At 40.4% G+C, this 23,934-nt stretch overlaps 1 protein-coding gene and 1 long non-coding RNA gene across 7 annotated transcripts in view; one reads left to right on the forward strand and one right to left on the reverse strand.

The window, feature by feature from the left end:
• The window catches only part of EXD2 (exonuclease 3'-5' domain containing 2), a 95,798-nt gene that overhangs the window by 46,286 nt on the left and 25,578 nt on the right, over positions 1 to 23,934 (forward strand). For 2 of the 6 annotated variants that reach the window (XM_070249675.1, XM_023627986.2), the window contains one exon: positions 20,786 to 21,177. In XM_070249675.1, the coding sequence (XP_070105776.1) occupies positions 20,833 to 21,177 (345 nt within the window). In that variant the 5' untranslated portion in view covers positions 20,786 to 20,832. Of the gene's footprint in view, positions 1 to 3,254; positions 3,374 to 20,364; positions 20,621 to 20,785; positions 21,178 to 23,934 lie in introns of those variants that run through there. The other 4 variants (XM_001500260.5, XM_014735667.3, XM_023627987.2 and 1 more) reach the window with 4 other exon arrangements.
• LOC111770326 (uncharacterized) lies at positions 2,455 to 3,870 on the reverse strand. The gene is made up of 2 exons (XR_002803513.2): positions 3,697 to 3,870; positions 2,455 to 3,362 (listed from the first exon to the last, which is right to left on the reverse strand). It is a non-coding gene; the product is annotated as an uncharacterized lncRNA (long non-coding RNA).

A 23,934-nucleotide genomic window follows, 5' to 3' on the forward strand; every position in this document is an offset into this window, starting at 1 on the left:
TTTACCTGTATCCTATAAATTTTCATACATAATATTTTTGTTACCTCTTAAATCTAATATTATAAATTTCCATTGGGATTTCTTCTTTAATCTTTCAGTTATTAAGATTTTTTAAAATCTCCAAATATATGGAGTTTTAAAAATAATCATTTTAGCGGCCTGCCCAGTGGTGCAGCAGTTAAGTTCACATGTTCTGCTTTGGCGGCCTGGGGTTCGCCAGTTCAGATCCCGGGTGCAGACACGGCACTGCTTGGCAAGCCATGCTGTGGCAGGCATCCCACATATAAAGTAGAGGAAGATGGGCACGGATGTTAGCTCAGGGACAGTCTTTCTCAGCAAAAAGAGGAAGGAGGGCAGCAGATGTTAGCTCAGGGCTAATCTTCCTCAAAATAAAAATAATAATCATTTTATTATTGATTTCCAACTTTATTTTAATATGGTCAGAGAATGAGATCTGTATGATAGCAATTTCTTGTAATTTGTAGAAAGCTGCTCAATGGGCTAAATCAAAATTAATTTTCTTACATCCTCTTTATATGTTTTAAAAGTATATGTGGGGGCTGGCCCTGTGGCTGAGTGGTTAAGTCTGCACACTCCACTTTGGCGGTCCAGAGTTTTGCCGATTCAGGTCCTGGGGGCAGACATGGCACTGGTCATCAGGCCATGCTGAGGCGGCGTCCCACATAGCACAACCAGATGACCTACAACTAGAATATACAACTACATACCGGGGGGCTTTGGGGAGAAGACAAAGAAGAAAAAGAAAAAAAGTACGTGTGTTTTCAAAATGCTGGGTGCATTTTCTATACATGTTCATTAGAAAATGTTAATTATTGGTATTGGAGAGGTTCCTGCAATAACTGGTGATTCTTGGATGTCTTTTCACATTCAAGAGTGCCATAGACTGAATGTTTTGTGTCCCCTCAAAATTCATATGTCGAAAACTAACCCCAATATAATAGTATCAGGAGGTCGGGCCTTTGGGAGGTGATTAGATCATAAGAGTAGAGCCCTTACAAATGGGATTAGTGCCTTATAAAAGATGCCCAAGAGAGCTCCCTACCCATTCAGCCAAGGGAGGACAGAGTGAAAAGACTGCCATCTATAAACCAGGAAGCAGCCACTCACCACACAAAAAACCTGTTGGTGCCTTGATGATGGACTTCCCAGTCTCCAGAACGGTGAGAAATAAATTTCTGTTGTTTATAAGCCTCCCAGTCAATGGTATTTTGTTATAACAGCCCAAACAGACTAAGACAAAGTGAGGAACTAAAAAGCTGATTGGAAATTCTTTATACACAGAGGGGGCTTGTTGACTGGGCCTTCATGTAGGGTGATTGCCTATGGACCCAGACAGTTCGTTACGGGATCCCTCAAATGTCAATATTCTGCCATCCTAATCCAATTTCTATCTTCCAAAGTTATACTGATATTTATTTGTCTGCTATTATCTCCTCTCCTGTTCTTCTTCTTCTTTGGGTTTATTAACTTTTCACTCCTTTACATTCATTTAAAAAAAACAACAACTTTTTATACATGCATTCAGAAAAGTGCCCACCAATATGCAACCTGAAGGCACATGGAAACCAACACTTGGATTAAGACATAAAACATTATCAGCACTTCATGAGCCTCCCCATGTTCTCTTCCAGAGCCATCACTCCACCAAGAGTTATCACTGCACTGACTTCTAACAGCGTGGATATTTGGGTAGTTTCCAGTTTAGGGCTATTACAAGGTATGGGTATGAGCTTTTTTTGTACTTGTCCTTTCTTTTTTTCTAAGAAGATTAGCCCTGAGCTAACATCCATGGCCAATCCTCCTCTTTTTGCTGAGGAAGACTGGCCCTGACATCTGTGCCCATCCTCCTCTACTTTATATGTGGGACACCTGCCACAGTGTGGCTTGACAAACGGTGCATAGGTCTGCACCCAGGATCCGGGCTGGCCACTGAAGCGGAGCATGTGAACTTAACTGCTGCACCACCAGGCCAGCCCCATGTACTTGTCCTTTTAGTGAACATATGTACACATTTCTATTGCGTATATACCCTAGGAGTGAAACTGTTGGGAGAAAGGCTATGCATAAATTCAGGTTTAGTTGACAATGGCCAAACTAGTTTAACAAAGCGATTGTACCAATTTATGGTCCCTTCAGCAGCATATGAGAGTTCTGGTTGCTCCACGATGTTGCCAGTGCTTGGTATTTTCTGTCCTTTTCATTTTGCCTTTCTGGTGGGTATGTAATGGTATCTCATTGTGGCTTTAATCTGCACTTCCTCTTTACATTTTTGTTTGTTTTTTAGATGTTTCAGGATAGAGCAGATTAAAATTCAAGAGGTTAATCCTCTACATCTGCCAGAAATTTCCCCCTTAAGGGTACTTATCTCATGGAACTCAGAACCTTTTTTCTGTACTGGAGGCAATATATAGAGAGGATGAAGGAAACAAGCCGTACAATCAGACACTCTGAGGTTTAATTCCCAGATACAATGTTAACTTGCTGGGTTACCTTAAGAAATTTATTTAACCTTTCTCCATTTTATGCAAAATGGCATAAATAACAGTACTGCCTCACGAGGTTGTTATGAGGATTAAATGAGATAAAATATGTAAAACACTTTGCAAAGTTCCTAGCACACTGTGAGCAAGCACATAGTTAACAAGTGGCAGCTATTATTACACCTTATATTGCTTACGCACATCTCATTTCTCTTTCTGTTTTACACAGTCTATGACAAAACAACAGCACAGAGCAGACATTAGCTGCCTCGCATATAATAGTTGCTGATAAAGACTGGTTGAACGATTTTAAATATAACTGGAAAATATTGTGGTGGTTGTTATAAAAGATGGCATAAATTATTATAATGGCTATAGTATGAAATGCACTGCTGATGAGGAATATATTATTTAAACAAATGTCTCTCCTCTTTACCTTCACCACTTAACAGTTAAGAAAATTAATAGAGAAACTGCTCGCGCTAATTAGTAATAGATGTCCCATATTGCACATGTGAGGGTTCCAGAGGTTTCTCCCTTTAAAGCCCAAACCAAAAGAAACAAAAATACCACCCCAGAAACAAAACCAAAAACATCACTTTTCTGAAGAGAGGTTAAGCCTTTCCAATTTTAGCAGATCCTTTGTTCAGCAGTGGAGAAACTGGGGGGCCACAGCTGTAACAGCAGCTTCCGTACAAGATGGCGTCGCTCATTGTACACGCCGCAGCTGGAGGTAGGTCCTCTTCGCCCGTCGCTGGACCGGAAGTGGTTTCGGCCCTAGTAGATCCGGGTGGGTGCGCGCAGGTGGCCGCGGAGGTTCCAGTTCTTCACGGAAGGTGCCGCAGGTGTTCGGGTCGGGTCCTGGGCCGTAGGTAAGCGAGCATCAGAGGCTGGCGAGGCCTCTCGCTGGGCATGTGCGAGGAACGGAGGGGGTTTCCAGTGCCGATTGAGGAGCCGGGTCGTGGGGCCGGAGCCATGTGCGGGGTCGACTGATTGCGGGGACCCCGCGGTCCCCAGGCGACTTGGCCCTGCCCCTCTCCCCGCCCCCCGGTGCGGCCTCTTCTCCCCCCTGGGCCGCGGCGGGGCGGTTCTACACCCGGCTGCTCGACGAGGGCTCTCACGCGGGTCCGCGGCCCTCACTGCTCCCCGGGCCGCCCCTCGGACCCCCTTCTCTCCTTGGGAGCATCCAGCAAACCTGCGTGGCTTCCCGACCCGGTCAGCCGAGAGGGAGGCGCAGCCCGCGGCGCCCAGCAGCTCCTCGGGCGGTGCACGTCCCCGGGTGGTGCACGTCCCCGGGTACAGCCCTTCCCTCGGTTCCTGGGGACCTCCCCGCCCCCCGTTACCACCCCTTTCCTAGCAGACCGCGCCCGCGCCTCGGGGCCTCGCTGACGGCTGCCTCTGTCTCTTTTCGCATCCCTGGATAGATCAGAGCGAGAACCTTAATGACGACTTATTACAAAATTGACACCTCTTCGTTAGAGTGTAATCAAACTCAAACCTTTATAGGCTTTGGATACCGTGTTGGACGCAGACACACTCCCTTAGACGCCCACTCCTTGGAAACACTAAGTTATTTATACCGTGCTTTTTTAGTTGTGTGGCAAGCCCAGAAGGAACTGCACTGAAAGGTTTTTAGTTTTCAGAATTAGGAAGTGAGGAGAAGGGAGATTTAATAGGGAGAGGGAATGGTTCATCTTGGGCAAGTTGAGCTTGTTTTAAAAATGTATTTATTTTTTGTAATTTGTAGGGTTTTTTCCCAATTATTTTATCGAGGTCATAATGGTTTATAACTGTAATTTCGGGTGTACATTATTATCAGTTTCTGTATAGACTGCATCATGCTCGCCAGCAATAAAATGTATTTATTTTTAAATATTTGTTTTAGTTGTAGTCCATGCCTACAATCTTAAAAAATTCATGTCAAAAATTTAACCTAAATAGATTCTCTTTGGCCTGTCTCTTTGCTTCTCCATCTTTTGTTCTTTAATCTTTTGCCCCAACGTAAGAACTATTATCAGTTTGAGGTGTGTTTTTCTGTTTCTTTTTCTTTACATTTATTGACAAATGTTTGTGTGTATAAGATATATGTATGTAAGATTTCGTGTTAAATTTTTACAAATTTTTTTTTTACATATACAGCATGTTGTACCTATTCAGCAACTTGAGTTTTTATGCTGAAAAAGGGGTCTTGGAACTTTTTCTTTGTCAATATGTAGAGATCCACCTTATTCTTTATTCTTGCTCTGTAAATTCCGTAGTATGTGAGATTCCATAGATTGCTTACAGTTTTTCACTGTTAGACATGGTGTGGCAGAGAACATCCTTCACATGCATCTTGTGCCCATGGGAGCATTTCTCGAGGACAGAAATCAGCAAGTGGAATTGCTGGGCTGGAGTGTGTGGACATTTAATGCCAAACTGCCCACCAACAGTGTGTAATAATGTCTATTTCCCCAGTTTTTTTTTTTAAGATTTTATTTTTCCTTTTTCTCCCCAAAGCCCTCTGGTACACAGTTGTACATTTTTAGTTGTGGGTCCTTCTAGTTGTGGCATGTGGGATGTCACCTCAGCATGGTCTGATGAGCGGTGCCATGTCTGCACCCAGGATCTGAACGGGCGAAACCCTGGGACACTGAAGTGGAGTGCGTGAACTTAACCACTCTGTCACGGGGCCAGCCCCTCCCCAACTCTTTTAAACATTTAGTGGTATCAGTCTTTCTTATATTTGCCAATCTGATGAGTGGGAAATGATTCTAATTGGTGTTTTAATTGGTATTTCCTGGTTACTCATGAGATTGAGCATCTTTTCATGATTGTTGGCTATTTGTATTTCCTCTTTTGAGAAATGTCTATTTCTATTGAGTTGTCTTTTTATATATAGTAGTGTTTTATGTATTTTGGATATTAATCTTTTGTCATGTATATATGTTTTAAATGTTTATTCCAAACTTGGTACTTTGTAAAGTTGTTGCTTGTCTTTTTTAACCATGTGGCCTCCTTGTTGAACCAAAGTTTTAAGTTTTATCTTTAAATGTGTCAGTCTTTTACTGTGTATATTTTGTATTTTGTGGCTATCATTCCCTACCCCGCTGATTCTCAAATGGGGGAGATATTTTGCCTTCTAGGACGGGCCATTTGGCAATGTCAGGAGACAATTTTTGGTTGTCCAAAACACCAGTTTTTAGTGGTGGTGCTGCTGGCGTCCAACAGGTAGAAGCCAGGATGCCGCTAATGATCCTACAGTACACAAGAGAGCCCCCACTACAAAGAGTTGTTCTGGCCTAAAATATCAATAGTGCTGAAGCAGAGCAGGGTTTTGTCTTAGGACTATATTTTCTCCTGTAAGTTCTTATATGTTTGAGTTTTTAAAAAAATTTCTGTGTGTGTGTAAATGGTTTGTGCATAATTACTGTTTTCCAATGTCACTCTGAATATTTAGTCCATTCTTGACCCATTAATCTGAAACGCCACATTTATCGTGTTCTAATTTCTTACACACACACAGTCTGTTTTTGGACTTTCTTCTGTTCTGTGGCCTAATTTTCTATTTTGCTGAACCAATACCACAATATATATTAAATATGTAATATGTATATTAAATATGTATTATACTTTGATATCTAGTAGGGAAAATACTCCCTCATGATAATTATAATTGTTATTTTGTTGGAAATCATATACTTTATCAGCTCCCATGCTCGTTATTTAAATAATAATATTTGGGGGCTAGTCTTACAGTTTCTGTCCAGATAATTTTAGAATCAGCTTGTCAAATAGTTTTTTCTTAAGGTGGCTTTATTGAGATGTAATTCACACAATTCATTATTTAAAGTGTACATTACTTTTAGTGTATTCACAGTTGTGCAGCCATCACCGCAGTCTAATTTTAGAACATTTTTATCACCTTCAAAAGAAACCCATACCTATTAGCAGTCACTCCCTATCCCATTCCCCAGTACCCTGGCCTTAGGCAACCACTATCTTACTGCCTTTATAGATCTGAATATTTTGTGTAAATGGAGTCATACAATTTGTGGTCTTTCGTGACTACCTTCTTTCACTTAGCATAATGTTTTCAAAGTTCATCTGTGTTGTGTCGTGTATCAGTACTCATTCGTTTTTATTGCTGAATAAAATTCCATCCTGTGGTGTATTTGTCTCCTAGGGCTACAGTAACAAAGTGACACACACGCCTTGCAGTGGCTTTCAGTGACAGAAACGTGTTCTCTCACAGTTCTGGAGGCTGTGAAGTCCAAAGTCAAGGAGTCAGCAGGGCTGTGCTCTCTCTGAGGGCTGTGGGAGGATCTTTTCTTGCCTCTTCCCAGCTTCTGCTGGTGGCTGGCAGTCCTCGTCTGCAGCTGGTTGACTCCAACCTCTGCCTCTGTCTTCACACGGCTTTCTTCCCCAAGTGTCTGTCTTCACATCCTAATTCTCTCTGTGCGAGTCTGTCTCTGCGTCTCTTCTCCCCTCATGTGAGAACACCAGGTATGTTGGATTAAAGGCCCACCCGACTCCAGTATGACCTGATTTTAACTTGATTATGTGTACGAAGACCTTATTTTGAAATAAGGTCACATTCACAGGTACCGGGGGCTAGGACTTCAACATATCTTTTTGGGGGACACAATTCCGTCCATAATATTATGAATATGCTACATTTTATTTATCCATTTATCAGCTGATGGATATTTGGATTGTTTCCACTTTTTGGCTATTATGAATAGTGCTGCTGTGAACCTTTGTGTGGACATATATTTTCATTCCTCTTGGATATATACCTAGGAGTGGACTTTCTGGGTGATTAGCAACTCTCTGTTTAATTATTTGAGGAACTGCCAGACTGTTTTCCAAAACAGATGCACCATTTTACATTCCCACTAGGTGTGTATGCAAGCTCTAATATCTCCATATTATTGCCAGCTCTTATCTTTTTGATTAGAGCCATCCTAGTGGGTGTGAAGTGGTATCTCACTGTGACTTTGATTTGCATTTCCCTAATAGCTAATGATGTTGAGCATCTTTTCATGTGCTTATTGGCCATTTGTGTATCTTCTTTGAAGAAATGTCTATTCAACTCCTCGGTCATTTTTAATTAGTTTTTCTTTTTATTATTGAGTCGTAAGTTCTTTATATACTCTTGATACATGCCCTTACCAGATATATGACTTGCAAATATTTCCTCCCATTCTGTGCGTTGTCTTTTCACTTTCTTGATGGTCAATTCATTTTTAAAAAATTTTTTTGTTTTCCTTTCCCAAAGCCCCAGGACATGGTTGTATATTTAGGTGTAAATTGTTCTAGTTCTTCTATGTGAGCCACCAACACAGCATGGCAACTAGACCACTGGTGTGGTTCCGCGACTGGGAAGTGAACCCAGGCTGCCAAACTGGTGAGCACTGAACTTTAACCACTAGGCCATCAGGGCTGGCTCTAAAAAGTTTAAAAAAATTAAGTTTGTATTGAATTCATATATTGTTTTGAGTATTTCTGTAAAACAGTTATTCTTCCCTTCTTTTTTTAAAAAAAATAGGATGATTATAGTACCTTCTGCAGAGAGTTGTTGAAAGAATTAAATGAGTCATGTATACATGAGTACATATATGTGTAAAGTGCCTGGCACATGATATATGCTCTGTGTTAGCTGCTTTAATATGTCTCTGCTCTTCCAGTTGTCTTCTCTGTCATTAGTAAAGCTTTCTGTTTTTCTTCATATTGATCTTACACATTTCTTGTTGCGTTTATACCTAGGTTTGTGTGTGTGTATATGTGATTGTTTTGTGTAGTTTTAAAATAGTATATATTGCTGTTATGAATGGGATTTTCTTCATATTTTTATAATGAGCTTAGAAAGCTATTGATTTTATATTGATCAGACTTTCACAATTATCTTGTAAGTTGTGACAGTTATGACTTGTTTACGTATCCAGGTGATTGTGATGCAGCCATTCTGTTACGAGCTGTGGTTCCTTTCCATCCGGTCCTCTTCTGCCCTGATCTGAATCTTCCTCCCCTCTCCGCTCTACTGCTGTGACTCTTCTAACCTGTCTCCTGCTTCTAGCCTTGTCCTCCTCCCGTCTAGCACCCACACTGCCAACATGGCATTCTTTGAAATATGTCCCTCCCCTTAGCAGTTTGTTATTGGCTCTCCGCTACTTGTAAGATTTTATCTTATAAGGTAATATAAGGCCCTTTATGACTTGACCTGCATCTACTCGTTCCAGCATCATCTCTATTTTCTTACTTACATATGCTCTAGCATAGCACTGTCCAGTAGAAATATAATGTGAGCCCCGTAAATAAAGTTTTCAAGTAGTCACATTAAAATATAAAAGGAAACAAGGTTAACTTAATTTTAATAACATGTTTTATTTAACCCAGTGTATCCAAAATATTACTTCAACAGAGATCTAAAAAATGAATATGGAATTCATAGAAAGTATAGTAGAGGTTACCAGGGGTTGGGGGAGGGGAGAATGGGAGGTTATTGTTTAGTGGGTACAGAGTTTCTGTTTGGGATAATGAAGAAGTTCTGGAAATGGATGGTGGTGTTGATCGCACAACATTGTGAATGTGGTTAATACCACTGAATTGTATACTTAAAAATGGTGAAAATGATAAATTTTGTGTTATGTATATTTCACTACAATAAAAAAAGATCACCTTAAAAATCAATGTGGGGGCCCAGCCTGGTGGTGTAGTGGTTAAGTTCACTCCACTTCAGCAGCCCGGAGTTCTCAGGTTCAGATCCCAGGTGCAGACCTATACACCACTCATCAAGCCACGCTGTGGCAGCCACGCACATACAAAATAGAGGAAGACTGGCACAGATGTTAGCTCAGGGCAAATCTTCCTCACACAGAAACATCAATATGGAAATTATCAGTGATATTTTCATTTTTTTTTGAAGTAAGTCTTCAAAATTCGGTAAGTATTTTACACTTACGTGCATGTAAAGTTTGCTTGAACATTTCCCCCTGCACCGTGTTGCGTCTGTACCCATGCTGTGTCCTTGCACCTGCTGCTCCCTCTGCCTCGAGTGCCCTTCTCTCTGCCTTGTGCCCCTGGAGAACTTTTGCTCGTTTTTTAATGCCAGTACCGATCTCAGATATCATCTCTCTCAGCAAGTGTTTCTCTTAATGATACCCGGCTCTTTCTCTTTCCCATCCGTGTACTGTGTGCTTCTGTTGTTGGTGTTGTCTCACTGTGCTGCAGATTGTTCGTTACATGTGTTTCTCCTTTCCTGAATCCTGAATTTATGAAAGCAGATCGTGCCTTTTAACCCTTTTTACTGAGAGTCCAGCACAATGTCTGACTTACTGAAGGTGCTGTATATGTGTTTGCTGAGTGAATCCTTTGGCTGGAAAAAACCCTGCACAAAACCTCTCTCAATAAAAATAAATTAATATGTTTCTTGAATGTTGCCAGGGTTCCCTCCTATGGAGGTACCCTATTTGCTCCTTCAGTTTCCCTCTGAGGCCTTTCTTTTACACAGGCCACACATGATGAAGAATAGGTCGGGAATCGATCTTTTTTTTTTTATTATTTTTTATCTTATGTTTTTTTTCCTTTTTCTCCCCAAAGCCCCCCGGTACATAGTTGTATATTCTTAGTTGTGGGTCCTTCTAGTTGTGGCATGTGGGACGCCGCCTCAGCGTGGTCTGATGAGCAGTGCCATGTCAGCGCCCAGGATTCGAACCAATGAAACACTGGGCCGCCTGCAGCGGAGCGCGCGAACTTAACCACTCGGCCACGGGGCCAGCCCCTAGGTTGGGAATCAGACTGTGCACCTGGGAGCTCCAAATCTGAGGGGATCCCTTCTCAGTGGAAGCAAGTCAATAATAATTTTTTTTTAAGCTTTTCTCCTTTAATGTAACCTCATTTTAATGTTATTAAATATAGACAGTATGATATGCAAAAATGACTTTTAGAAATGAATTAATAAAAACATGTTAGAAGATGTTATTTTCTTTGAAAACAAATTCACTTTTCTTTACAAAATCATGTTTTAATTGAGAGGGAAGGCACAATCAAAATGCAAATTGGTCTCAAAGGATGAAACATTTGGCTGAAACAAACAAGATATAATTGAGAAGAAAAATGTAAAGCTTTGGATTTAAGTGCAAAGTATAAATTATGAATATATAAAATGGGGAACTTGATTTGGTATCAATGAATTTTAATTTACCACAAGCTTTATATGACCCCTTAGTGTGATTCTGCTACTCACAAACATGTCATTTCATACAGCATTAATAAAATACAGGGTCCAGACTTTGGGAAGTAATAGTGTCAGTGTGGTCCACACCAATTAGACCATGATGAATACAGACCTGGGGGCCACATTTTAAGAGGTACATTGACAAACTTCGAGCTCTTCAGAAGAATCTGGCCACAACGGTGAGTGGCCTGTCACCTAGGTCACAGGAAGACTGGTTGGGTTAAGTAAGATGTTCTAAGGGAGGTCGTAAGAGCTGTCTTAACATATTTCGCAGCTCTCAGGAGGGAGTGAACACTCTTATCATTTCGAAGCCAGACTGAGCATCAAAGAGAGCAATCTCTATGTAGGGAACTTTTAGGGAATACAAGGACTTTTCAATAAAAGCTGCCTCTTGAGGTAATGAACTCCGTTCTTAGAATATTCAGGTAGAAACCAGGTCGTGATCTGTTAGGATGAGCACGGAAAGGATTCTTGAATTGTATGGGAGCTGAATTTGGCTCCTAAATTTTAACTCTGTGATTCTTTTTTTCCTTTTGATGGGAGTTCTGTGGTTTGTAGAACCCCAGTGGTAGTAATTGGCAACATTTGTTGAACCCTAATGTGCTAGCCAATGTGCTGGGTGAAGTATATTGATCATCTTACTGAAGCCTCGCAATGATCCTACATGGTAGATACTGTCTTTCCCATTTACCGATAAGGAAACTGGGGCTTAGAGAATTTCACTAAATTGTCCAAGTTTGTATAATAGCTAGCAAGTGGCAGAGGTGGGATTTGAACCCAGGGTATTAGACTCTAGGGTCCCTGTTGCTATCCTCTACCTTATGCTACTCTCTGACACATTGACATATTTGTTTAATTCATTAAAACAGGATTTATTTCAGGAATATAATCGTCTGCCTTAAGTGTTAAGTGGAATATTTACATTGTCTATCGCTAAAAAGCCCCATTAAAAAAAACTTGTTTTTCTCTAATTATGAATATATACGTACTCATACAGAATTTGAAAAATCAGAATTATTTATAATCCTACTACCTTATGTAACCACTGTTATCAGTTTGCTGTTTAATTATTTTATGCAATTAAAAAAAACAAGAATGGCAGATTAAGTCACAGGAGATGGTAAGGCATTGAAAGGTTTGGATTCCGGAGCGAGCCTTTAGCAAGGTGTCTTAGTCTGTTCGGGCTGCTATAATAGAATACCACAGACTGGGTGGCTTGTAAACAGAAATTATTTCTCACAGTTCTGGAGGCTGCAAGTCGGAGATCAGGGTGCCAGCATGGCTTGGTCCTGATGAGAGCTCTTTTCCGGGTTGCGACTCCTGACCTCTCCTTGTGTCCTCACATGGCAGAGATCACAGAAAGGAAGCATGCTCTCTTCTGACTTTTATGTGGCCTCTGATCCCATTCTCAAGGGCTCCACCCTCACGACCTCGTCTAATCCTAATTGCCTTCCAAAGGCCCCACCTCCTAATACCATCACATTAGGGGATAGGGTTTCAACATATGTGTTTTGGAGGGACACATATTCAGTCTATAATACAAGATTTGATTTTTCTCACTCCTAGCCCGGTATTGAACCATACTGCTGTTTTATAGCATCAAGGCTCAACAAGGGAAAAAAAATTTTTCATTTGAATAGATTTTTGTAATTCGATGATTGAATTAGAGAAATCAAAAAATGTTAACATATAATACCTTGAATTGAGTTTTGTTCATTCTATAAATACTTCTTGTTGTCAGCTCTGTGCTAGTTGCTAGGGATGTATGTGGTGGTAAAGAAGCCAGTTAGGATCCCTGTGTCATGGGGTTTACATTCTAGTGGGAAAGAGAGACAGTGAATAAACCAATAGTTATTCATTCATCAGTCAGGCCAACAGGAGAAAAATCAGAAAGATCTCTGAATTTTGGCAAATGCGTACACCTGCGTAAGCCAAACCCCCATCAAGACAGGGAACTTTACCACAGTCCCGGAAAGTTCTCTCATGCCTGAAATGCCCTTCCGTAGAATTTGGCATGACTGGCTCCTTTTCACTTATTCAGTGCTCAGCTTAAATGTCTGTTCCCTGTACTCTCCTCCCCCAGAGGCAACTAGTGTTCAGATTTTTTTCTACCATAGATTAGTTTTAGCTGTTCTAGAACTTTATATAAAGAGAACCATACAGTACCTCTTTTGTGTCTGGCTTCTTTCACTCAGTCTAATGTTTTTTGAGATTCATCCATGTTGCGTGTATCAGTAATTCATTCCTTTTTATTGCTGAGTAGTATTCCATTGTATGGATGTACCCACCACTTGGGCTGTTTCCAGGTTTTGGCTGTTAGGAATAAAGCTGTTAAGAACATTCTTATACATCTTTTTGTGTGTGTGTGTGTGTACAGGAACAGCAACTTTGTTCATGCTAGTTACAAACTGGAATCAACCCAAATGTCCATCAACAGGAAAATGAATAAACACATTGTGGTAGATCCACACAATGGAATAGCCTCAACAAAGAAAGAAATAAGCTTCTATTCATCCAGTAATGTGGATGATGAGCAAAAGAAGTCAGACACCAAAGCATACATGATATGTTATTCCATATAGGAAATCCACTAACAAGCCAAGTTAACATATGGTGATAGAAAGGACAGCAATTGTTGCCTTTGGGAAGCTCCCTGCCTCCAGGTAGTCACTTGTGGATTAAGGGGTAGAAGATGCACTGTTCTGTTCTACATTTTTCAAATAACACATTAGTTTTCAGCATCATGGCTCCCTTATAATCTTCACTGCCTCTTCAGGATTCCATAGGGCATATTGGTTGACCACTTTTTTTTTTTTGGTGAGGAAAATTGGCACTGAGCTAACATCTGTTGCTAATCTTCCTCTTTTTGCTTGAGGAAGACTGTCACTGAGCTAACATCTGTGCCAATCTTCCTCTATTTTGTATGTGGGACCCTGCCACAGCATGGCTTGATGAGTGGTGTGTAGGTCCGCACCTGTGATCCAAACCCACGAACTCTGGGCTGCCGAAGTGGATCATGCAAACTTAACTACTACACCACCAGGCCACTCCCTAGCGCCTCTCTGACCACTTTTTGTCTTATAGATTTGGGTTAAAATCTCGCATCTGCTCATTGCCCAGTGCCATTCTCTTTGTCATTGTGAATCCACTTCCTTTATGAGCATTTTAGTGTCTTTTTTGTTTTTTTTTTCCTTAGATCTGGTCTTCTGCACAGCCCATGAACTGAGAATGATTTTTATATATTTTTTATTAAGACCATAATAGTTTATAACATTGTGAAATTTCAGTTGTACATTATCATTTGTCAGTCTCAATATATATGTGCCCATTTACCCCTTATGCCCACCACCCAACACCCCTTTCCCTCTGGTAACCACTAATCTGTTCTCTTTGTCCGCATGTTTATCTTCCTCATGTGAGTGAAATCATGGGGTGTTTGCCTTTCTCTATCTGGCTTATTTCACTTAACATAATACCCTCAAGGTCCATTCACGTTGTAAATGGGAAAATTTTGTCTTTTTTGAAGGCTGAGCCCTATTCCATTGTATATATACCACATCTTTATCCAATCATCAGTTGATGGGCACTTGGGTTGCTTCCCGTCTTGGCTATTGTGACTAATGCTACAATGGACATAGGGTGCATAAGTCTCTTTGCATTGTTGATTTCAAGTTCTTTGGATAAATACCCAGTAGTGGGATAGCTGGGTCGTATGGTAATTCTATTTTTAGTTTTTCAAGGAATCTCCATACTGTTTGCCATAGGGGCTGCACCAGTTTGCATTCCCACCAGCAGTGTATGAGGGTTCCCTTTTCTCCACAACCTCTCCAACATTTGTTATTTTTTGTCTTGGTGATTATAGCCATTCTAATGAGTGTAGGGTGATATCTTAGTGTAGTTTTGATTTGCATTTCCCTGATGATTCGTGATTTTGAGCATCTTTTCATGTGCTTGTTGGCTTTCTGTGTATCTTCTTTGGAAAATTGTCTGTTCATATCCTCTGTGCATTTTTTGATTGCATTGTCTGTTTTTTGTTGTTCATTTGTGTGCATTCTTTATATATTTTGGATGTTAACCCACTTTATATATTTTGGAGATAATATGTGACTTACGAAAGTTTTCTCTCAGTCAGTGGGTTGTCTTTTTGTTTTGTTCCTGGTGTCCTTTGCCTTGCAGAAGCTCTTTAGTCTGATGAAATCCCACTTGTTTATTTTTTCTTTTGTTTCCCTTGTCCATGTAGACATGGTATTCGAAAAGATCCGTCTAAGACTGATGTCAGAGAGTGTACTGCCTATATTTTCTTCTAGGAGTTGTATGGTTTCATGTCTTACCTTCAAGTCTTTGATCCATTTTGAGTTAATTTTTGTGTATGGTGAAAGATAATGGCATCTTCATTCTTTTGCATGTGGCTGTCCAGTTTTCCCAACACCATTTATTGAAGAGACTTTCCTTTCTCCATTGTATGTTCTTAGCTTCTTTGTCGAAGATTAGCTATCTGTAGATGTGTGGTTTTATTCCTGGGCTTTCAATTCTGTTCCACTGATCTGTGTGCCTGTTTTTGTACCAGCACCATGCTGTTTTGATTACTATAGCTTTGCAGTGTATTTTGAAATCAGGGATTGTGGTGCCTCCAGCTTTGTTCTTTTTTCTCATGATTTCTTTAGCTATTCAGGGTCTTTTCTTGCCCCATATGAATTTTAGGATTCTTTGTTCTATTTCTATGAAGAACGTCATTGGGATTTTGATTGGGATTGCATTGAATCTGTAGATTGCTTTTGTTAGTATGGACATTTTAACTATATTTACTCTTCCAATCCATGTGCATGGAATCTCTTTCCATTTCTTTATGTCATGTTGATTTCTTTCAATAGTGTCTTATAGTTTTCATTGTATAGGTCTTTCACCTCCTTGGTTAAATTTATTCCCAAATACTTTATTCTTTTTGTTGCAATTATAAATGGGATTGTATTCTTGAGTTCTCTTTCGGCTAGTTCATTTTTAGTGTATAGAAATGCAACTGATTTTTGTAAGTTGATTTTGTACCCTGTAACTTTGCTGTTGTTGATTATTTCTAATACTTTTCCTATGGATTCTTTAGGGTTTTCTATGTATAAAATCATGTCATCTGCAAATAGCAAGAGTTTCACTTCTTCATTGCCTATTTTGATTCCTTTTATTTCTTTTTCTTGCCTAATTGCTCTGGCCAACACCTCCAGGACTATGTTGAATAAGAGTGGCAAGAATGGTCACCCTTGTCTTGTTTCTGTTCTCAGAGGGATGGCTTGTACTTTTTCCCTGTGAGTGTGATATTGGCTGTGGGTTTGTCATAAATGGCCTTTATTATGTTGAGGTGCTTTCCTTCTATACTCATTTTGTTGAGAGTTTTTATCATAAGTGGATGTTGGATCCTGTCGAATGCTTTCTGTACATCTATTGAGATGATCTTGTGGTTTTTATTCATCCTTTTGTTAATGAGGTATATCACATTGATTTGCAGATGTTGAACCATCCCTACATCCCTGGTATAAATCACACTTGATCATGGTATATGATCTTTTTAACGTATTGCTGTATTCAGTTTGCCAGTATTTTGTTGTGGATTTTTACATCTGTGTTCATCAGCGATATTGGCCTGTAATTTTCCTTCTTTGTGTTGTCCATCTCTGGCTTTGGGATCAGGGTGATGTTGGCCTCATAGAATGTGTTAGGAAGTATTTTGTCTTCCTCAATTTTTTGGAATAGTTTGAGAAGGACAGGTATTAAATCTTCTTTGAATGTTTGGTAGAATTTTCCCAGGGAAGCCATCTGTTCCTGGACTTTTATTTTTGGGCAGGTTTTTGATTACTGTTTCAATCTCTTTATTGTGATTAGTCTATTCAGATTCTCTATTTCTTCTTGGTTCTGTTTTGGGAGGTTGTATGAGTCTAAGAATTTATCCATTTCTTCTAGATTGTCCAATTTGTTGGCATATAGTTTTTTCACAGTATTCTCTTATAATCCTCTGTATTTCTGTGGTATCTGTTATAAGTTCTCCTCTTTCATTTCTAATTTTATTTATTTGAGCCTTCTCTCTCTTTTTCTTAGTGAGTCTGGCTAAGAGTTTGTCAATTGTGTTTATCTTCTCAAAGAACCAGCTCTTTGTTTCATTGATCCTTTCTACTGTTTTTCTGGTTTCAATTTCATTTATTTCTGCTCTAATTTTTATTATTTCCCTCTTTCTGCTGACTTTGGGCTTTGTTTGTTGTTCTTTTTCTAATTCTGTTAAGTGTAGTTTAAGATTGTGTGTTTGAGATTTTTCTTGTTTTTTAAGATGGGCCTGTATTGCCAAGAATTTCCCTCTTAGGACCGCTCTAGCTGCATCCCATGTGAGTTGGTATGGTGTATTTTCATTCTCATTTGTCTCCAGATATTTTTTTTTCTCCTTTAATTTCTTCAGTGATCCATTGGTTGTTCAGTAGCATGTTGTTTGCTCTCCACGTTTGTCACTTTCCCAGCTTTTTTCTTGTAGTTGATTTCTAGTTTCATAGCATTATGATCAGAAAAGGTACTCGATAGGATTTCTTTTTTTTTTTTGTATGTGAGGAAGATTGGCCCTGAGCTAACATCTGTTGCCAATCTTTCTGTTTTTGCTTGAGAAAGATTGCCACTGAGCTAACATCTGTATCAGTCTTCCCCTATTTTTTTTGGATGCCGTCATGGCATGGCTTGGTGAGCGATGCTGCTAAGTCTGCTCCCAGGATCCAAACCTGTGAACCCCGGGCCACTGAAGCAGAGCACATGAACTTAACCATTATGCCACCGGGCTGGCCCCATTGATATGATTTCAGTCTTGTTAAATTTATTGAGGCTTGCTTCCCAACATATGGTCTGTCTTTGAGAATGTTCCATGTGTACTTGAAAAGAATGTGTATTTGTTATTTTTGGATGAAGTGTTCTGTATATATCTGTTAAGTCCATCTAGTCTAGTTTTTTGTTTAAATCTACTGTTTCCTTGTTGGCTGTCTGTCTGGATGATCTGTCCATTGATGTAAATGGGGTGTTAAGGTCCCCTGCTATTATTGTGTTGTCATTAATATCTCCTTTTTGGTTTGTTAATAGTTGCTTTGTGTACTTTGGTGCTCCTGTGTTGGGTGTATATATGTGCTTATAAGTGTTATGTCTTCTTGGTGAACTTATACAAATCTTTTTGTGGGCGAATTTAACTTATCCAGCTTGGGACTCAGAGAACTCTACCAAATCTGACCTCCTTCGTCTTCCAAATCTTCATTATGTGGATATTGAGTTTCCCAATCCATCCTCCATGCTCCGCTGTTATGTTTTCTACCTCCTTGTCTCTGGGCTACGTTCTAAGTAACTTCCTCACGTTTCTCTTCAATTCCGTAACTCTCTCTCTCTCTATGTCTGATCTGCTGTTTCGCCTGTGTATTGAGTATTAAAAAATTTTAACTGATATTTTTCATATGTAGAATTTCTACTTTCTGTTGCCTCCTCTGCATGTTTTAGATTTTATTTTCCTTTATTTCCCTGAATGTTCTTACTTTCAAGGCCCTTTCGGATCTCAGATGTGGGTATTTTTGTTTGATGGCTCTGACCTGTCCTGCTTGGCTGGGGTTTCTCGCTTTTGTTTTGATCTGTTGGTGAGTGCTCATCTAGGGACTGGTCTCCTGGGGAGGTCTGGCATGTTTCCTGCATGGTAGAAACATGTGTATATGAAACAGTTTTATGATCGACTCTGCCTGGTCCCAACAGAATTCACCAATTCTGACCATTTTAGTTTTAGTTCCTTCCTTAGGGTTTCCTTTTAGGAGGATAATAATAACTTGGGCCCTGTACCGGTCCAGAGTGCAGGCTTGAGGGTGTGCTCTCTCCTGAGGGACTCTGGTCGTGCTCTCAGCCTTGAGCAGGTGGCTGGCCTGGGCCACGGTGGGTGCACACTTTCAGGTTCCTGTTCATGGACAAGGTGGCACTCTCTTGGGTCCCAGCTACGCCCTGGTTCTGTGGCCTAGACGTCTGTCCCTGGGCTGCTGATGGACCAGCTTTATCTCTGCCCAGCGTTACCTCCCATCCCTGGGGCTTCCACTCTTCCATTTCTGATGATTTCCCTTTCTTCTTTTTGAGTTCGATTGTGTATTAAACTTTTATCTTCTCAGTGTTGTCTCCAGCATTTGTATTGTTTAGCATGGGAAAGGGAAGAGTTTTTATATCTTCTCAGATTATTTTATTTTTTTTTAAAATTTATTATTTTTTTATATTTCTCCCTCCTTTCTCAGATTATTTTAATTAGGAAATCTCTCTGTGCAAGTTCTTTAATCTCATTAAGCCTCAGTTTCCTTTTCAGTAAAAGTTTAGGAGAAAGTATATATGAGTACTTAGCACAGTTTCCGCAGTAATAGTTTTTTTTGTTGTTTTTTTTAAAAGATTTTCTTTTTAATTTTTACCTTTTCTCCCAAAGCCCCCCGGTACATAGTCATGTATTTTTAGTTGTGGGTCCTTCTAGTTGTGACATGTGGGATGCCACCTCAGCATGGCTTGATGAGCAGTGCCGTGTCTGCTCCCAGGATCCAAACTGGTGAAACCCTGGGCTGCCGAAGCAGAGCATGTGAACTTAACCACTTGGCCATGGGGCTGGCCCCCAATAATTTTTAAAAAGGGTAGCCATTTTACTATTTTCGTTAGTAGTGTAATAATTGTTGTGATTCCATTTTTCCTCTCCAATGCCGAATATTTCTGTAGGCATGATTATAGCCCAGGGTTGTTGTAGATATTAAATTACTTTTAAAACTTTGCTGTTGAATCTTTTTAAAAGTGATAAAAACAGTACACATTCTATGAGAAACCCTCAGCCATAGAGAAGTGTAGGTGGAGTCTGGCAGATCGCTGAGTCTGTGGGCAATACAGATTTTAGACCAGAGCCCACAGATGGGTAGCCCAGAGCCCAGAGTGTTTTTGTTTGGTTGGCACAGTGTTTTAAAAACTGTGAATTTGCTGCTGACACTTGAAAATGGTGACATTTCACGTAAAATCCCAATATCTGACTTCCCTTGAATACTCAAGTTATCTGAAGGCACTGGGCCTTCTTCCCAAACAGGATCAGTCAGCTCGTGCTCGGTGGTTGCTGTTCCATGTTTCGTCTCCATCACTGAGGCCAAGGGCCGCTTCCCATTTATTGTTATGCTTTTACTGTGGTTTTTTAAATAGTACAGAATAGTACTATATACCTATTTCTCTGTCAAAAATAGGAAAAAAAAAGATGGAGAAAACCATGTTATAAGACAAATGATAAGGAGACTATTTCATGGTAGAAATGAAGATGGTTCCTACATATTTACTGGGGCGTCTGTGTCACTTTTCTTGTGCTTGGCTTGCTTTACTTGCTTATGTTACCCTGTCTTGACCCTATGGACATTTCAATTTGCAGGCTCCTCCTGAACGTCTTGGATCTCTCTCTAAGCTCTGTCCTTTTCTTTTCTAGTCCCGCCTTCCTTTTTGTTCTGCCCTAGCTCACCCTCAATAACTGAGTCTGTTTCTATGGAGAACTGCGGAGACTTCTGGAGCAACAGAAAATCCACGCTTACTCAAGCCTGTGTGCTTTGTCCCCCACTGGCCACACCTTCCAGAAAAGCAAAGAAATCTTCCCCCCAACTTACAGATGATTCAGTTTTTTCATTGAAAAGCAGAAGTTTCCATTCAGCTGTTAGAGATTGAAGGTTTAAAGTGCAAACACGTTGAAGAAGACCTGTGAACTGAAATTTGCTCACTAATAGATCAGCAAGTGGAAGTGAGAGTCCAGCTTACTGTTTTGACTGACATGATCTTATGTGGTTAGGAGAGCTCCGGGCAACTGGTAGAGAGCAAGGGGGTTTCCCCAGGTGAGAATGGAGATGGAGATGAAGTACAGAAGGTAGGAAAGTGAGAAAATTAACATATCACTGTTTCATGTGGAAAGGTGTAGCAGTTTTTTAGTTTGCTGGCACATGGATTGGAATGGAATACTTTTTAGGGGAAAACTAGTTTCCATATTGGTTTAAATTCTGTGTGTAAACATATTGTTGCATTTGTTTTGCAGGTTGTGGGATTAGTGATATGCTTTCCTAGACAGCAGAAAAGTCAAAGATGTCGAGACACTTAGTGGCTTTGACAGTGACCACCCTTCTTGGTGTGGCTGTGGGGGGGTTTGTCCTCTGGAAAGGCATCCAGCGCCGGAGAAGTAAAACGAGTTGTGTGACCCTGCGGCGGCAGCAGCAGCAGCAGCAGCAGCAGCAAGCACGAGACAGGAGAGAGCCGCCCCCTCCGGAAGAAGAGCAGCTGCGCCCCAGTGCCCCCAGAGCCTCGTGGGAGGAGAAGATCCTCGAGGCAAAGGTGGTGACTGTGTCTCACGGGGCAGAGTGGGATCAGATCGAGCCCTTGCTGAGGAGTGAGCTAGAAGATTTCCCGGTACTTGGAATTGACTGTGAGTGGGTAAGTTAAAAAGCAAAATGAGGGGCCGGCCCCGTGGCCGAGTGGTTACATTCATGCTCCGCTGAGGTGGCCCAGGGTTTCGCCACTTCAAATCCTGGGCACAGACATGGCACCGCTCATCAAGCCTTGCTGAGGCGGCGTCCCATATGCCACAACTAGAAGGACCCACAACTAAAAATACACAGCTATGTACCGGGGGGCTTTGGGAGAAAAAGGAAAAATAAAATCTTTAAAAAAAAGAAAGTGAAATGAAACAAATAAATCTTTTCTGCTTTTCCAACTAGGGACCTTGAATAGTCAAGTAGAGTATAAGATTAAAGGAGAATTGGCTTGTTCACAACTTGTTTGTAAGTAGATTTTAGCAGAAGGAGAAGCTGCTTCTCTTCTCTGGACAGGGGAGTGCTTATAATCATGGATCCTGGAGTCAGAGCTGTATGAGTTCCATTTTACCACTTACTGTCTGTAGACTTGGACAAGCTCCTTGCCCTCCCTGAGGTCAGTGTACTTGTTTGTAATAGGCTGTAATGGCATCTGCCTCCCAGGGCTTTCCTAAGGCTTCAGATAGATCACCCCTATAAAGACTTCAGCACAATTTTAACACATAGTAAATGTTCAGTAATAGCTACTATTAATATTTTTGTTAGTATTTTCCTAAGGATGCTGTGGAGAATGTAGTTAAGGAAGTCTGTTTAAATGGGAATTATTACACAAATTAGGATTTAAAAAGATAACAGTTAAAATTTGAAACATTGTTTACTCCAAGCCAGACACTGTGCTGTTTTGTTTGCATCATCTCATTTAATTTTCACAATAATCGTATGTAGGAAGAAACTGTTATTATCTTCACTTTACAGATAGGAAACAGAGGCATAAAAAAGTTTAGTTACTTGTCCAAGGCCACAAAGCCAGTAACCAGCATTTGAGCCCAGGGCTTTCTAGCTATCTGGTTGATTTTTCTAATAGCTTTACTTTGGGGAGTTGTTTCATCGTTGTGGTGAGGATAATGTGTTACCCCTGCTCTTCCATCCTTCTGATTCACAGAGTGAACTTTAATCTCCTTGACACAGAAGATATTACAAAAATGTAAATAAATCATAGTTATCATCTTTTGTTAATTCAGCATAATACCTTGCCAACATCCCTGACATATGTCTTCTGGATATCCAGAGTACAGCCAAGAGCCAGGAAATGTAATCAAAAGAGGCCCTAAGCAGAATAGCTGCCACAAGGTCAGAGGCGGTAGGAAGGGCTGCCAGATGCAATTCAGTGACGACCGAGAAGAGAGCAGTGTTTAGTAGTCACCCAGGCCCTTCACCTTAGCTACTGGGTATTTCTGTACATCAGCAATAGTAGTAGTTGTTTATACCATTGACCTTGGGCCATCAAGAAAGATTAGGTACTTTTAGTTGATTCTGTATAAGAAATTATATCGTTTTAGAAATATTTACTTATTTCTATATCATTTTAGAAATATTTACACCAACAACAATAGAAGAAAACATTAGTAAACAGTGAGCTTTAGTAGCTTAGGAAAATTCACATTTGTGAATATCGGGATTATTCCAACTAAATGAAGTGTAACTGTAGCAGCTACAGGGTAGTGTGAGGTGAATAGTTAGTAACAGCACTTGACTCAATGGTAATACATTGAATCACTGTGCAGACTCGAGGATAAATTAAAGTGGCAAATAATCCAAAACTCACTTCATTTTGACTTTCAATAGGTGTTGAACTCTTGCTGGACGCCACCTCTCCTTCGGGTGTGACTGCATTTCCCTGATAGCTGCTACACGAAAAACTTCGTGACAGTCATCCATCTTTGTTCTCTCCTTTCTTCCGTTTCTGTTTCCCTTTCTCTTTCATTTGCTTTGTGTGTTTGTTTAGTTATTGTTTTTGTTCTTGTTTTAGACAGTCAGTATTTGTTTTGATTTGCCAAAGTGTTTACCCTTCTTTTTTTGCGTGTGTGAGGAAGATTCACGTTGAGCTAACATCTGTTTCAATCCTTTTTTGTTTTGTTTTGTTTTTACTTGAGGAAGATTAGCCCTGAGCTAACGTCTGTGCCAGTCCTCCTCTCTTTTGTATGTGGGACACCTCCACAGCATGGCTGATGAGTGGAGTGGTCCAAACCCAGGATCTGAAACCACAAACCCAGGCTGCCAAAGCAGAGTGCATGGAATTTTAACCATTTGGCCTCGGGGCCAGCCACTACTTACCCTTTTCTTTGCTCGTCTCTCCTTTTCTCTCAGATCTTTTTAGAATCATTTTCTTTCTTTTCTTTCTTTCTCTCTTTTTTTTTTTTTTGGTGAGGAAGATTGGCTCTGAGCTAACATCTGTTGCCAATCTTCCTCTTTTTGCTTGAGGAAGATTGACCCTGAGCTAACACCTGTGCCAATCTGTCCTCTATTTTGTATGTGGGTCACCGCCACATCATGGCTTGATGAGTAGTGTAGGTCCTCACCTGGGATCCAAACCTGTGAATCTGGGCCACCAAAGCAGAGTGTGCTGAACTTAACCACTATGCCACCAGACTGGCCCCTGGAATCATTTTCTTTAAGGTCATCCTTCGGAAGTTCATTTCTTGAGGGCTCATTGATAATAAACTTATTATCATTGTTATTATTTTGAAAGTGTCTGTTTTATGCTCTTGATCTTGAAAGATATTTTCACTGGATATAAAATTCTAGCTTGGAAACTTATCATCATTTTCAAGGTAGTATTCCATTGTCTTCTGGCTTCCATTGTTGCTGTTGAAAATAA

Source organism: Equus caballus, chromosome 24 (genome assembly GCF_041296265.1).
Source record: "Equus caballus isolate H_3958 breed thoroughbred chromosome 24, TB-T2T, whole genome shotgun sequence".
In the NCBI taxonomy this organism is placed as follows: Eukaryota; Metazoa; Chordata; class Mammalia; order Perissodactyla; family Equidae; genus Equus; species Equus caballus.